Below are 14,097 nucleotides of genomic sequence, written 5' to 3'. Positions count from 1 at the left end.
TTCAGGTGTGGCCTTGGGCAAGTCACTCCACTGTCTCTGAATGAAGTGGAGTGCTTCTCTGCCAGGGATGTCACAGGGAGTCAATGCAATGGCAGAATGGCAGGTGCTTCGTGACGATAAAGCACTGTGCCAGCCTCAGTGAGTGACATTCTTGCCCAGAGGCCTCCCCTGGCAGTTCTGATGATTCAACGAGGAGGTGAAGCTTTAGTTTCCTTGAGAAATTCAGGGATTGAGGGGGGGAAAGGGGGACTTGAGTAGTCATGTTCCACCCCTGGGGATGCCCTGGGGCGGGACACAGCAGGGGCCTCATCTCCTCTGCCCACCAGGTGAGTCACTTCCAGCCCTCACAGTGGAGAGATGTCCAGAGTCAGCCCTTTCCTTGTACAAATGGGAAGATCATGGCCCACAGAGGGTGCAGCCACACAGAATCACACAGTGAGGACAGAGGTGCGATCCCAGGCTGCCTCCCTCTGATCTACCAGGTTTAGAGGGGAAACACATTGTCCAGGCAGCTGTGACTCAGTGACGTGCATTTATTCCCGGAGCCCAGGGAAAGCAGATTTCACAACAGGATGAGGGGTCACCCCAACGTCCTCTGGCCCGGCTGCTCCTCCATGGTGCCCTCAGATGCGGATGTGGAAGGTGCTGGGTGCAAAGAGGAAAGGAGTCTGTCAGCAGGCAGAGAGCAGCCTCTCTTCATCCCCCTCCCCAACACTCCCACCGCGAGTCCACAAGGCAAGCAAGGAGCCATGGTGGTTGGGGTGAGGGGGAGATGGACCCCTTCAATAAACCCTAGGCCATGGTCTTCCTGGCCCCTACAGGGGTTGAGAGCACACATCATTTTGGATCAGAGATTACATCCTGGCTCTGCCCCAGACTCTAAGGCTACCTCTCTAGGCCTCCATTTACTTCCCTGTAAAATGAGGATAATGGCAACCTCCTAAAAAGGACTTATTACCTACAGTCATTGCACCTGCCATAGTTTGACCTTAGGCCGAACTACAGGGAGGGAACACAGCCCCACCCATCAGCAGAAAATTGGATTAAAGAGTTACTGAGTGTGGCCCCGCCCACCAGAGCAAGACCTACTTTTCCCCACAGCCAGTCCCTCCCACCAGGAAGTTTCCACAAACCTCATCCTCATCCATCAAAGGGCAGACAGAATGAAAACCACAATTACAAGAAAACTAACCAAACTGATCACATGGATCACAGCTTTGTCCAACTCAACGAAACTATGAGCCATGCCGTGTAGGGCCACCCAAGATAGATGGGTCATGGTGGAGAGCTTTGACAAAATGTGGTCCACTGAACAAGGGAATGGCAAACCACTTCAGCATTCTTGCCTTGAGAACCCCATGAACAGTATGAAAAGGCAAAAAGATACGACACTGAAAGATGAACTCCCCAGGTCGGTAGGTGCCCAATATGCTACTGGAGAAGAGTGGAGAAATAGCTTCAGAAGGAATGAAGAGGCTGAGCCAAAGCGGTAACAGTGCCCAGTCTGGAGGTGAAAGTAAAGTCAGATGCTGTAACGAACAATACTGGAAAGGAACATGGAATGCTAGGTCCCTGTGTGCTGTGCTGTGCTTAGTCGCTCAGTCGTGGCCGATTCTTTGCGACCGTATGGACTGTAGCCCACCAGGCTTCTCTGTCCGTGGGGATTCTCCAGGCAAGAATACTGGAGTGGGTTGTCATCCCTCCTCCAGGAGATCTTCCCAACCCAGGGATCGAACCCAGGTCTCTCACACTGCAGACGGATTCTTTACCATCTGAGACACCAGGGAAGTCCATTAATCAAGACAAATTGAAAGTGGTCAAACAGGAGATGGCAAGAGTGAACACTGACATTTTAGAAATCAGTGAACTAAAATGGCTGGGAATGGGAGAATTTAATTCAGATGACCATTATATCTATCACCGTGGGCAAGAATCCCTCAAAAAAAAAAAAAACATAGTAGTCCTCATGGTCAACAAAACAGTCCAAAATGCAGTACTTGGGTGCAATCTCAAAAATGACAGAATGATCTCAGTTTGTTTCCAAGGCAAACCATTCAATATCACAGTAATCCAAGCCTATGCCCCAAGAATGCCCCAATGTCACAGTGATCCAAGCCTGGAGAAGCTAAAGTTGAACAGTTCTATGAAGACATACAAGATCTTCTAGAACTAACACCAAAAAAAGATGTCCTTTTCATCATAGGGGACTGGAATGCAAAAGTAGGGAGTCAAGAGACACCTGGATTACAGGCAAGTTTGGCCCTGTACAAAATGAAGCAGGGCAAACGCTAACAGAGTTTTGCCAAGAGAACGCACTGGTCATAGCAAACACCCTCTTCCAACAACACAAGAGACAACTGTACACATGGACATCGCCAGATCGTCAATACAAAGTCAGATTGATTATATTCTTTGCAGCCAAAGATGGAGAAGCTCTATACAGTCAGCAAAAACAAGACCAGGAGCTGACTGTGGCTCAGATCATAAACTGCTTATAACAAAATTCAGACTAAAATTGAAGAAAGTAGTGAAAACTACTAGGCCATTCACATATGACCTAAATCAAATCCCTTATGATTATACGGTGGAAGTGACAAATAGATTCAAGGGATTAGATCTGATAGAGTGCCTGAAACTATGGATGGAGGTTCATAACATTGTATGTGAGACAGTGATCAAAACCATCCCCAAGAAAAAGAAATGCAAAAAGGCAAAATGGCTGTCTGAGGAGGCCTTACAAATAGCTGAGAAAAGAAGAGAAGCGAAAGGCAAAGGAGAAAAGGAAAGATAAACCCATCTATATGCAGAGTTCCAAAAAAGAGCAAGGAGAGATGAGAAAGCCTTCCTAAGTGAACAATGCAAAGAAAAAGAGGAAAACAATAGAATGGGAAAGACTAGAGGTCTCTTTAAGAAAATTGGAGAAACCAAGGGAACATTTCATGCAAAGATGGGCACAATAAAGGACAGAAATGGTATGGACCTAATAGAAGCAGAAGATATTAAGAAGAGGTGGCAAGAAAACACAGAAGAACTATACAGAAAAGATCTTAGTGACCTGGATAACCACGATGGTGTGATCACTCACCTAGAGCCAGACATCCTGGAGTGCAAAGTCAAGCGGGCTTTAGGAAGCATCACTGTGAACAAAGCTACTGGAGGTGATGTATTCCAGCTGAGCTACTTTAAATCCTAAAAGAACCACACTCAATATGCCAGAAAATTTGGAAGACTCGGCAGTGGCCAAAGGACTGGAAAAGGTCAGTTTTCATTCCAATCCCAAAGAAGGGCAATGCCAAAGAATGTTCAAACTACCACACAATTGCACTCATTTCACATGCTAGCAAAGTCATGTTCAAAATTCTCCAAGCTAGGCTTCAACAGTACGTGAACTGAGAACTTCCAGAAGTACAAGATGGATTAAGAAAAGGCAGAGGAACCAGAAATCAAGTTGCCAACATTCACTGGATCATAGAAAAAGCAAGAGAATTCCAGAAAAACACCTGCTTCTGCTTCATTGGCTACTCTAAAGCCTTTGACTGTATGGATCACAACAAACTGTGGAAAATACTTAAAAAGATGGGAATACCAGACCACCTTACCTGCCTCCTGAGAAATCTGTATGCAGCTCAAGAAGAAACAGTTAGAACAAGACATGGAACAATGGACTAGTTCCAAATTGAGAAAGGAGTACATCAAGGCCGTATATTGTCACCCTGCTTATTTAAATTATGTGCAGAGTACGTCATGTGAAATGCCAGGCTGGATAAGGCACAAGCTGGAATCAAGATTGCCGAGAGAAATATCAATAACCTCAGATATTCAGATGACACAACCCTTATGCCTGAAAGCTAAGAGGAACTAAAGAGCCTCTTGATGAAAATGAAAGAGGAGAGTGAAAAAGCTGGCTTAAAACTCAACATTTAAAAAACTAAGATCACGACATCTGGTCCCATCACTTCATGGCAAATAGAAGGGGAAACAATGGAAACAGTGATAGACTTTATTTTCTTGGGCTCGAAAATCACTGCAGACAGTGACTTCAGCCGTGAAATTAAAAGACACATGCCGCTTTGAAGGGAAGCTATGACAAACCTGGACAGCATATTAAAAAGCAGAGACATTGCTTTGCTGACAAAGGTCTTTATAGTCAAAGCTATGGTTTTTCTAGTAGTCTAGGATGGGACAGCTGGACCATAAAGAAGGCTGAGCCCTGAAGAATTGATGCTTTTGAACTGTGGTATTGGAGAAGACTCTTGAAGAGTCCCTTGAATACAAAGGAGATCAAACCAGTCCATCCTAAAGGAAATCAGTCCTGAATATTCATTGGAAGGACTGATGCTGAAGCTGAAGCTCCAATACTTTGGCAACCTGATGCGAAGAGCTGACTCACTGGAAAGACCCTGATGCTGGGAAAGAAGGAAGGCAGAAAGAGAAGGGGACGATAGAGGACGAGAAGATTGGATGGCATCACGGGCTCAATGGATATGAGTTTGGGCAAGCTCCGGGAGATGGTGAATTACAGGGAAGCCTGGCGTGCTGCAGTCTGTGGAGTTGCAGAGAGTCAGACACAACTGAGAGACTGAACAACAAAATGGGAGTAACAGCTATCCCTCCCTAACTGAACTGTAATGAGGGCTGAAAGAATGGAAAGTGTTTGTCGCTCAGTCTTTTCCAACTCTTTGTGACCCCAGGGTTGTAGCCGCCCAGGCTCCCCTGGCCATGGGATTCTCTAGGCAAGAATACTGAAGTGTGTAACCATTCCCTTCTCCAGGGTATCTTCCCCACCCAAGAATCAAACCCAGGTCTCCTGCATTGCAGGCAGATTCTTTAACATCTGAGCTTCTAGGGAAGTTGGTGGCTCAGACAGTAATGAGGGCTAAAAAGAGGCAAATATACAGAGCAGGATGCACATCAGGTACTCAGTTAGTGGCAAGGGACTCATCATGGCGTCATTATTCATGTCTCAGTGGTCAGGAGACCAGCCTTGTTATCCAAGGTAGAGGAAGGAGATCCTCTGGGCATGAAAGCCACAACAGTAACAATAGCGCACAGTTATTGAGCACCTGCTGTATGCAAAGAACTGCTCTAAATTCTTTCCATGTACTAGCTCAAGATCAGTCAACTTTCTTCTGCCAAGGGCCAAATGATTGATATTTACAACTTTGCACAATGACTCAACGTCACCTTAAAGCTCAAAAGAAGCTGTGAACACTATGAACACAAATAGGCATGGCTGTATGCCAATAAAACCAGCAATGGACATGGAAATATGAGTTTTATATCACTTTCATGTGTTGTGGAGTATGATTTTTTTTCCCCCAACCATTTAAAAATGTAAAAACCATTCCAAGCTCATGGGAGATATAAAAACATCTCCCGTGTATTCCCACCCACCCCCTGTATTAACTCATTTAATCTGTGCTGGATCCCCTGGAGAAGGAAATGGCAAGCCCCTCCAGTATTCTTGCCGGGAAAATCCCCTGGACTGGCAGACTACAGTCCATGGGGTCGCAAAAGAGTTGGACATGATTGAGCGACTGAACAACAATCCTCCCTAGAGTGCTGATTTTCCCTAGTGTTGCCAAGTACAGTTGTCCAGTCTGTTCACTGCAAAATGTTCAGGCAAGTAAGGACTGAAGTTCCAACCATGTTCTACTCACCCAAAGAGCTGTGTCCACCCACAGGAGGTGTCCCCAGGGTCTCTAATTAGCCCCATTCAAAAGACACAGCCTGAGGCCAGGGAGGTCAGGAAAGTTCCCCAGTGTCACAAATGAAAAAATGGAGGAAATTTCACAGTCTGTGGATCTAATCCATGAGCACTCCTCTCGTACATAGGAATGGATTGTGCAGGATGGCAAGGAATATCACCTGAGGAAGTCTGGTGCCCGAAGGATCATGTTCTGGAAGTCTTCCAGGGACAGCCGCCCGTCGTGGTCCCCATCGGCTTCATCCAGCACCTTCTCACATATCAGGCTCACCTCCTCAGTACTCAGCTCCCCCCGTGTCAGCTTAGTCACCGTCTGCTCCAGGTCCCACGCACAGATGTAGTCATCATTGTTAAAGTCTGCAAAGCAGGACAGGTGGGGACATGGGGGTGACCAGGCTGGGCCAGTGGTGAACACATCTTGTCCCCATGTGACAAAGGAAGAAACTGAGGCACTGGAGGGAACCCAAGACCCTGGGCTATTAGCCAGATCTTGCTTTGGAATTGGGTAGGTAACTGCTAGGAGGTCATTCATTCACTCAAGTATTAATGAGCACTTACTATGTGTCAATCTCTGGGGGCCTAGATGGTAAAGAATCTGCCTGCAATGCAGGAGACTCAGGTTCGATCCCCAGGCGGCAAAGATCTCCTGGAGAGAATGGCTACCCACTCCAGTATTCTTGCCTGGAGCATCCCATGGACAGAGGAGTCTGGCAAGCTGCAGTCCATGGGGTCGCAAAGAGTTGGACACAACTGAGAGACTAACACTACTATGTGTCAGGCGAGTGATCATTGTTTTTCATTCATTCCCTCTTTCAATAAGTATTTACTGAGTGCCTACTTTGTGCCAGGCACTGTGATAAATTTTCATTCATTCATTCAACAAGTATTTACTGAATACCTACTATGTGCCAGAGACAGATGGCAAACCAAACACTGCCACTGCTCTAGGGTCTCTTCAGAGAGAAAATCAATAAGATGTGAACAGAAGAATGAACAAGAAGTTAAGCAGCACTGCTCCATGCCAGGAGAGAAATTGAATGTGGCACGGGAGTGACTAGGAGGCAGGGACTACTTTGGACGGAGATATCAAGGTAAGAAGGAACTAGGGGAAAGGTATTCCAGACAAAAAGCACAGCAGAGGCAAAGGCCCAGAGGCAGAAAGGGTTTGATGTGTTGGGGAAACAGCCAGACCAGTGTTCAGTTCAGTTCAGTTCAATTCAGTCGCTCAGTCGTGTCCAGCTCTTTGCGACCCCATGAATCGCAGCACGCCAGGCCTCCCTGTCCATCACCAACTCCCGGAGTTCACTCAGACTCGTGTCCATCGAGTCAATGATGCCATCCAGCCATCTCATCCTCTGTCATCCCCTTCTCCTCCTGCCCCCAATCCGTCCTAGCATCAGAGTCTTTTCCAGGCCAGTGTAGCTGGATGGAATTAGCAGAGGGATAGAGTGGAGGGGGAGGTACCAAGTTGGGATGAAGGACAGGGCCAGGCAGGGCCTCAGAACCCTTGGTGAGACATATATGATGGCCATGCAGTCCCTGACCCAAGACCTGGGTTCATTCCCACTTCCCCACCCTGGGGTCTGTGCACGCACCATAAATTTTAAAAGCATAGTAGGCTTTGAGGTCACGGGGAGCCATTTCACTCATCACAGAAAACATGTCCAGGAAGTTGTCCAAGGTCATATGGCCATCCCCATCCTCGGAGAAGACCTGGGCGATCCTCTGACGGAAGGGGTTGTCCTAGAGACAGGAAATCCATCCCTTACCAGGTTTTCTGGGGCTCCGTGTGGTTTCACTGTCAGCCCCCACCTTCCTGGAAACCTCTGAGTACCCTTCACTAAGACTCTCTTCCTCCTATGATCCCTGGAGAGGACCCCAGACAACTCCAGTCTCTTCCTCTATGGCCTGGGTGCCAGTTAACCCCCATTCTGGCTTCAGAGGCAGTCACATGACCCCAGTGAGGCCAATCAGGGATTTCCATTCACCTGGCAATGGCGATTGCCTCTAGGATGATCATGTGACTCCAGATGGCCAATCAGAGGCTGCCTTGGGAGGGTTTCTGAACAGTTGGGGTGGAGGAACCTCATTTCTGCTTGTTGCAGAGCTGATGGGAGGAAATCTCGGGCAGTTGGTGTTTCCCTTCACTACCTCAAGAGATCAGGCTGCCTGAGACTGAAGCCTTTTCCTGGGAGAAGCTGAATTATGGAGGGCGATTCTGAAGCACAACACTTTCTGCCCCTCTTGAATGAGGCTTCTGTCCTTGTGATAAATAATCTCTATTCTCTGTCCTTTATCCCACAAGTCCCCTCCAGAGTCACAAACTAGTGTCAAACATCCTGCTGAGAAGAATCTGTCTTTAATGGCTTCTACTATGAAAAAGAAGAACTAATGTTCCTGAGTGGGCTTCCCAGGTGGCACTAGCAGTAAAGAATCTGCCTGCCAATGCTGGAGACATAAGAGATGCAGGTTCGATCCCTGGGTTGGGAAGATCCCCTGGAGGAGGACACAGCAACCCACTTCTAGTATTCTTGCCTGGAAAATCCCCATGTATAGAGGAGCCTGGCGGGCTTACAGTCCATAGGTTGCAAAGAGATGGACATGCCTGAAGAGACTTAGCACGTACTCAGTTCCTGAGTACTTACCATGTCACAGGCCCTGTGCTAAGCCCTTTACCTGCATTATCTCATCTCATCTTTCCCACAACCCAGAGTTTGAATTGTGTCTCTCTCATGTCCTAGCTGTGTGATCATAAACAAGTGTCTTAACCTCTCTGAAATTCAGTTTCTTCACCTGTAAAATAGAAATAATTGCAACAGTCACCTCATAGAAATACAGCAAGGCACATCCCTTCTTTTTTATCCCATGCCTGCCCCAGGGCCCCGGGCATACCTTCAGCTCAGGCATGCTGCCAATGAGCTCATAGGGCACCTTCACGTCAGGGCAGCTGGTATAGTCGAGAGGGACAAGCTGAGGGGCCAGGTCCTGGTAGCGATAGAAGAGCCTGGTATGGGGAGGGAAACAATGAGAAGGTCTGGGAGATGAGTGAGGGTGAGCTTGTCTCTACTCTCTCACTTTCACAGATGCTCACTATACACTGAAGGATGCTGAGCCATCAGCCCTGGGCCCAACCCTCACACAGAGACATCTTTATCTCCCTAGGGACAAGGCCAAGGTAAAGAGAGGACCCCAGGGACTTCCCTGGAGGTCCAGTGATTAAGAATCCACCTGCCAATGCAGGGGCCACAGGTTTGGTCCCTGGTCTGGGAAGATCCCACATGCCATGAGGCAACTACTGAGCTCATACACCACAACCACTGAAGCCCGCACACCTTTGAGCCCATGCTCCCAAGAGAAGCCACTGCAGTGAGAAGCCCACATATCACAACCAGAGAGCAGCCCCTGCTCACCAAAACTGGAGAAACCTACACAGCAACCAAGACCCAGAGCAGCCAGAAAATTAATTCATTCATTGTTTTTAAAATGTAAAAAAGAGAGAGAGAAGACCCCAAAGCTAGGGGAAACTAGAGTGGGAAAAGTAAGCCAAAGAGAAGGAAGGACTTCCTGGAGGAGGGGGCATGGGTGCTAGGTGCTGGGCTTTGAAGCACAAATAAGAGCTCAGCAGGCAGGTGGGGTTGACAGAAAAGAGAGTGCTTAAGGCAAGGTCATCTCACATTGAGCATTCAGAGACTCTGAGTCAATCTACGATTTGCTAGACATCATCACACTGTTGGCAAGACCCTCATCCTCACACTTTCCCTCTGTCCTTCCATAATGGGGGTTGCAGTTCCCTCAAGGGGCCAGAGACACAGTCTAATATTCAGGTTTTTCAAAGGGGTAAATGGAAGGCATTTTGCAAAACAGCAAAGGCCATACACACTGCCCAGATGGTGGGGTCAGGTGTCTACTCCAATGCCCTTGCCTGGTGATACCGTACCGTCACTGGAACATGCTGAGCAGTCACCTGTACAGACCATTCTTGATGGGCCAGAGATCCTGAAGTTGTTAGGGACGTCTCAGGGGGGGATATAAGCCTCTGGGTCATATGATGGCTAGGAACTGGAAGAGGGGTTATCTGGAACTTCACTGCTGGGTCCCTTCAGAGAATAGCCTGGGTTTGGGTTTCTGTATGGCCTCGAGTAAGTCCCTCTTCCCCTTTTCCCCTCTTTCTGCTCAGTAGGTCTGCGTGAGAAGCAAGAAGCTTGAGACACACAAAGTGTTAGCCTCAAACTCTTTGGGGCTCTACCCATCTACCCAGGGGTCTGAGGTCAGCCTCCCCTGTGTGAGCCTCAGTTTCCCCATAAGTAATCCAATCATGATGGTCAGGGTGACCCTGTGAACTGTCCTCACCCAGACAATGGGGCTTACTGGTGGAAGTTGTGCCCATCAATAATGGATGTCCTGCACCCACGCAATTGGGACCTTGGCCCTGATCACTCTGCAGTCAAACCCCAGCCAGCTTGGGTTTCACAAGTCAAAGTTCATGGGTGGGTCCGGAATCTGGATAATGGCTCCATGGGCTGAGTGATGCTGTAGGAGGATCAATGCTCACACCAGGAACCTGTAGTAGCCTGGGGCCACCTCTTCACCCTCTAACCTTGATGTCAACCCCACCACCCAGAGCTGGCTCTAGACTCTGCCTCCTGGGGTCCCAGCCTGTTCTCACTGGGCCTCAGGGGGAAGTTTTGATCTGCATCACCCCTGCTCACACACTCTCTATGACTCCCTGCCACCTTCAGGAGAAAGCCCAAGCTCGTCAGCCTAGAGGTGTGGCAATATGGCCAGATGGGACGTCTCAGCAGCCTTCCCATCTCTGCGTCATCCACCAACTGAGCACACGATTCCCCCATTAAGCATCGAGTGCAGTCAAATTGCAAAGCATATAGAAAGGGCCCAGCTCTTCTTCCCTTCCTCCTCAGACTGACCTCATGATTTCCTTTCTCGTGAAGAAGGTGCAGTCCTGTGGAGAGAGATGTTGGCTTAACCCAGACCCTGCCTGATGCGGGGGGTGCCTCCTTCCTCCCCCACAACCCATCGCTGCCTGAACCCACACACAGAGCCACCCCGGGACCTCTTGCTGACTGCGCCCCCCATCCCCCCAGGATGAAGGGATGCTGTCCCCATTTCTTCAGCCAAGAAAACAACCAGGCTTCCAAACCCACCGACGGCTTGGTCCATCACCCCTACCTGATAAGCTTCCAGTTGCTCATGAGTGAAGACTGTTTGCTTGTTGCCCATTAGTGGAGACCTCTGCCTGGACTCTGGAACAGGCTCCCAAAGCTCCCCAATCTCCTCAGGGCCACACCGGTTGCCAGGCTGCTGCTCACCAGTGTCTGGGCAAATCTCCCTGCCCTGGCTGTCACCTGCCCACCCTCCTCATCACCCCCAGCCTGGGTGAGACTCAAGTTACAGCCAAGCTCTCTGGGCAACGGCCTGAGTATATGTCCACAGTCATCAGGGCAAGGAGAAGGGCTCAGGGAGGTCACAGGGCATCCCTCAGTGGGGAGACCACACTTGCCATCACCAGTGAGACTGGTGTGGGGTGTGGGGCATCTTTGAGAAATGGGCAGGGTGATGGAGAGGCTGCCGGCACACTTCAGGTCAAATTCCAGCTCTTCACCCACTGGTCTTAAGCGGGTCACCTGGCCTCTCTGAGCCTTGTTTGCAAGATGGAAATTATATTAGTACCTACTTCATAGAGTAGTAAAGAATCTGCCTGCCAAAGCAGGAGACTTGGTTTCAATCCCTGGGGTCGGAAAGATCCCCTGGAGAAGGAAATGGCACCCACTCCAGTATTCTTGTCTGGGAAATCTTACGGACAGAGGAGTCTGGTGGGCTACGATCCTTGGGGTCACAAGGAGTCGGACAGGACTTAGTGACAAAGCAACAAAAACACAGAGTTGTTCTGAAGATCTGATGAGATCATTCACTCAACTTCCCCAACCAAAAGCAAAATTTTTTTGACCATTGAATGTAAGCCAATTGTAGACACATGATAGTGAACAAGCTAGATGAGGTGTGCATTGGAGATGATGATGAGAATGATGTTATGGCTTGAGAAAAGCAATCTAACGTCTAAGTTTGGGTTAAATTAACACCATAGTTCTTTATTGCAGGACTCGTCAGACCCTTTAATATGTTAATGTGCACCACGCATCCTCAAGGGGTAAATTCAGTAATTTCCCCTACGTATTGAATGAATTTCATTCCAAGAGCACGTTCTTAAGTCCAATTCATTCATTAAGTCCAACAAAGTTAGTCTAAGCACTCAACTAATACAATTGGCTTTTTGTACTGTTCATACAGTAATAATACTTTTCACACACATGGTACATACAAAGCAAACACACAAAATAAAACATTTCAAATCCTACAGTACAGTCCCTTGAAAAGTGCAGTAGTACAGTACAATAGCTGGCGTACAGGGGCTGGCATCAAATGAACAGTCAAGAAGAGGAACCGACTGGAGGAGGGAGAGGAGGGGAGACGTGGTAAAGCTGGAGGACTATCAGCAATAGGAGATGGAGGGCAAGCTGCAATTTCACTCCCGTCTGACATCGATGGCACCAATTCCGACTCCTTGCTGGAGCCAGATGCGGGTTCACATCTTTGAGTTTGTAACTTGAAGGTTCATATGTAGAGAACTTACTGGCAACGTAGCAGCTGCCAATGTTATTAAGACCCAGAATCCTCCTGGGCAGAAGGTCTGGGAGTCGGACGTTCCCAGCCTGGTATTCCCTGCCCTTCTGACTCAGGATCTAGCCTCCTTCCACTTTCCTCTCCTGCCTATCCACTTCCAGCCCCACACTCTAGACCCCCTGAACCACCCTTGAGGCTTCCCCTTCCCTCATCCCTGCTCTCCATGGCATGAACCATCACAATTCCTCCCACCAGGCTCCTCTGGCCCCTGCCTCAGCTTCCAAATATGCGAAGCCATCTTATATAATATGACTATGATCAAGCTTTAAAGAACCCCTGAGGATGATTTTTTGGGGAAAAAAAATGACAATACCAAGTACTGACAAGGATACAGAGCAACTGGAACTCTTATACATTGCTCATGGTGATGCAAAATGGTACAGCCACTCCGAAAAATGAGTTGGCAGTTTTTTAATAAAGTTAAACAGACACTTATACATGACTTAGCAATCCCACTCCTGGGCATTTGCCCAGAGGACATGAAAACCTATGTGTACACAATAATCCGCCCACAAAACAGAGACAACATTTGCCAATCACATAACTGGCAAGGGACTGGTCGCCAAGCTACATAAAGAACTGTCACAAGTCTACAAAAAAATAAAAAGAGGAGAAGGAAATGGCAACCCACTCCAGTACTCTTGCCTGGGAAATCCCATGACAGAGGAGCCTGGCAGACTACAGTCCATGGGGTCGCAAGAGTCAGACACTACTTAGAGACTACACCATCACCACCATCACAATAAAAAGGCAAATAACCCAAGTGAAAAATGGGCGAAGGTTAAGGGGAGGGAGGGATGAATAGGCGAAACGCAGGGGATTTTTAGGGCAGTGAAACTACTCTGAATGATACTATAATGATGAGTCTGCCTCGTTACACTTGCATCATTATACATTTGTCCAAACCCACAGAATGAACAACACCAAGAGTGAATTCTAATTTAAAACTATGGACTCTGACTGATTATGGGTCAGTGTAGATTCATTAATTATAACAAATGCACCACTCTGATGGGGGGTGTTGGCAACTGGGGAGATGGTACATTAGTAGGGCAGGAGATGTAAGGGAAGTCTCTGCACCTTCCTCTCGGTTTTGCTGTGAACTTAAAACTGCTCTAAAAATGTCTATTAAAGCAAAACAAAACGGTTGAAGGATTTGAATAGACGTCTCTCCAAAGAAGATATACAAATGATAAGCACATGAAAACATGCTCCACATCACTAGTCATTAGATAAGTTAAATGCAAATCAAAACCACACTCACTAGGATGGCTATAATAAAAAAAGGCACACAATAACCAGTGTTAACCAGGAGGTAGATGTATCAGAACCAGCATACACTGCTGGTGTGTGTTCATGCATGCGTGCTCAGTCACTCAGTCATATCCAACTCTTTGTGACCCTATGGACTATAGCCTGCCAGGCTCAGAAGTCCATGGGATTCTCCAGGCAAGAATATTGGAGTGGGTTGCCATGCCTTCCTCTAGGGGATCTTCCTGACCCAGGACTGAACCCACATCTTCAGTGTCTCCTGCATTGCACGTGGATTCTTTACCACTGACCCACTGGGGAAGCCCTCACACTGCTGACAAAAATGCAAAATTATGCAGCCACTTTGGGAAACAATCTGGCAGGTCTTTAAAAAGTTAAACTTAGAGTTACCATATGACCCAGCGATTTTTACTCCTAGG

At 47.9% G+C, this 14,097-nt stretch overlaps 1 protein-coding gene across 1 annotated transcript; it reads right to left on the bottom strand.

The window, feature by feature from the left end:
* Positions 1–515: 515 nt before the first annotated feature.
* CIB3 (calcium and integrin binding family member 3) lies at positions 516–11,125 on the bottom strand. Its single transcript, XM_061421759.1, has 6 exons — positions 10,895–11,125; positions 10,633–10,667; positions 8,600–8,711; positions 7,303–7,450; positions 5,869–6,064; positions 516–645 (listed from the first exon to the last, which is right to left on the bottom strand). Exons 1-6 carry the CDS (start codon positions 10,943–10,945, stop codon positions 624–626), a joined length of 564 nt encoding a protein of 187 aa, XP_061277743.1. The 5' UTR covers positions 10,946–11,125; the 3' UTR covers positions 516–623.
* Between the last annotated feature and the right edge of the window lie 2,972 nt (positions 11,126–14,097).

This window comes from Bos javanicus, chromosome 7 (genome assembly GCF_032452875.1).
Source record: "Bos javanicus breed banteng chromosome 7, ARS-OSU_banteng_1.0, whole genome shotgun sequence".
NCBI classification, from domain to species: domain Eukaryota; kingdom Metazoa; phylum Chordata; class Mammalia; order Artiodactyla; family Bovidae; genus Bos; species Bos javanicus.
This window is presented reverse-complemented; position numbering and strand designations above follow the sequence as displayed.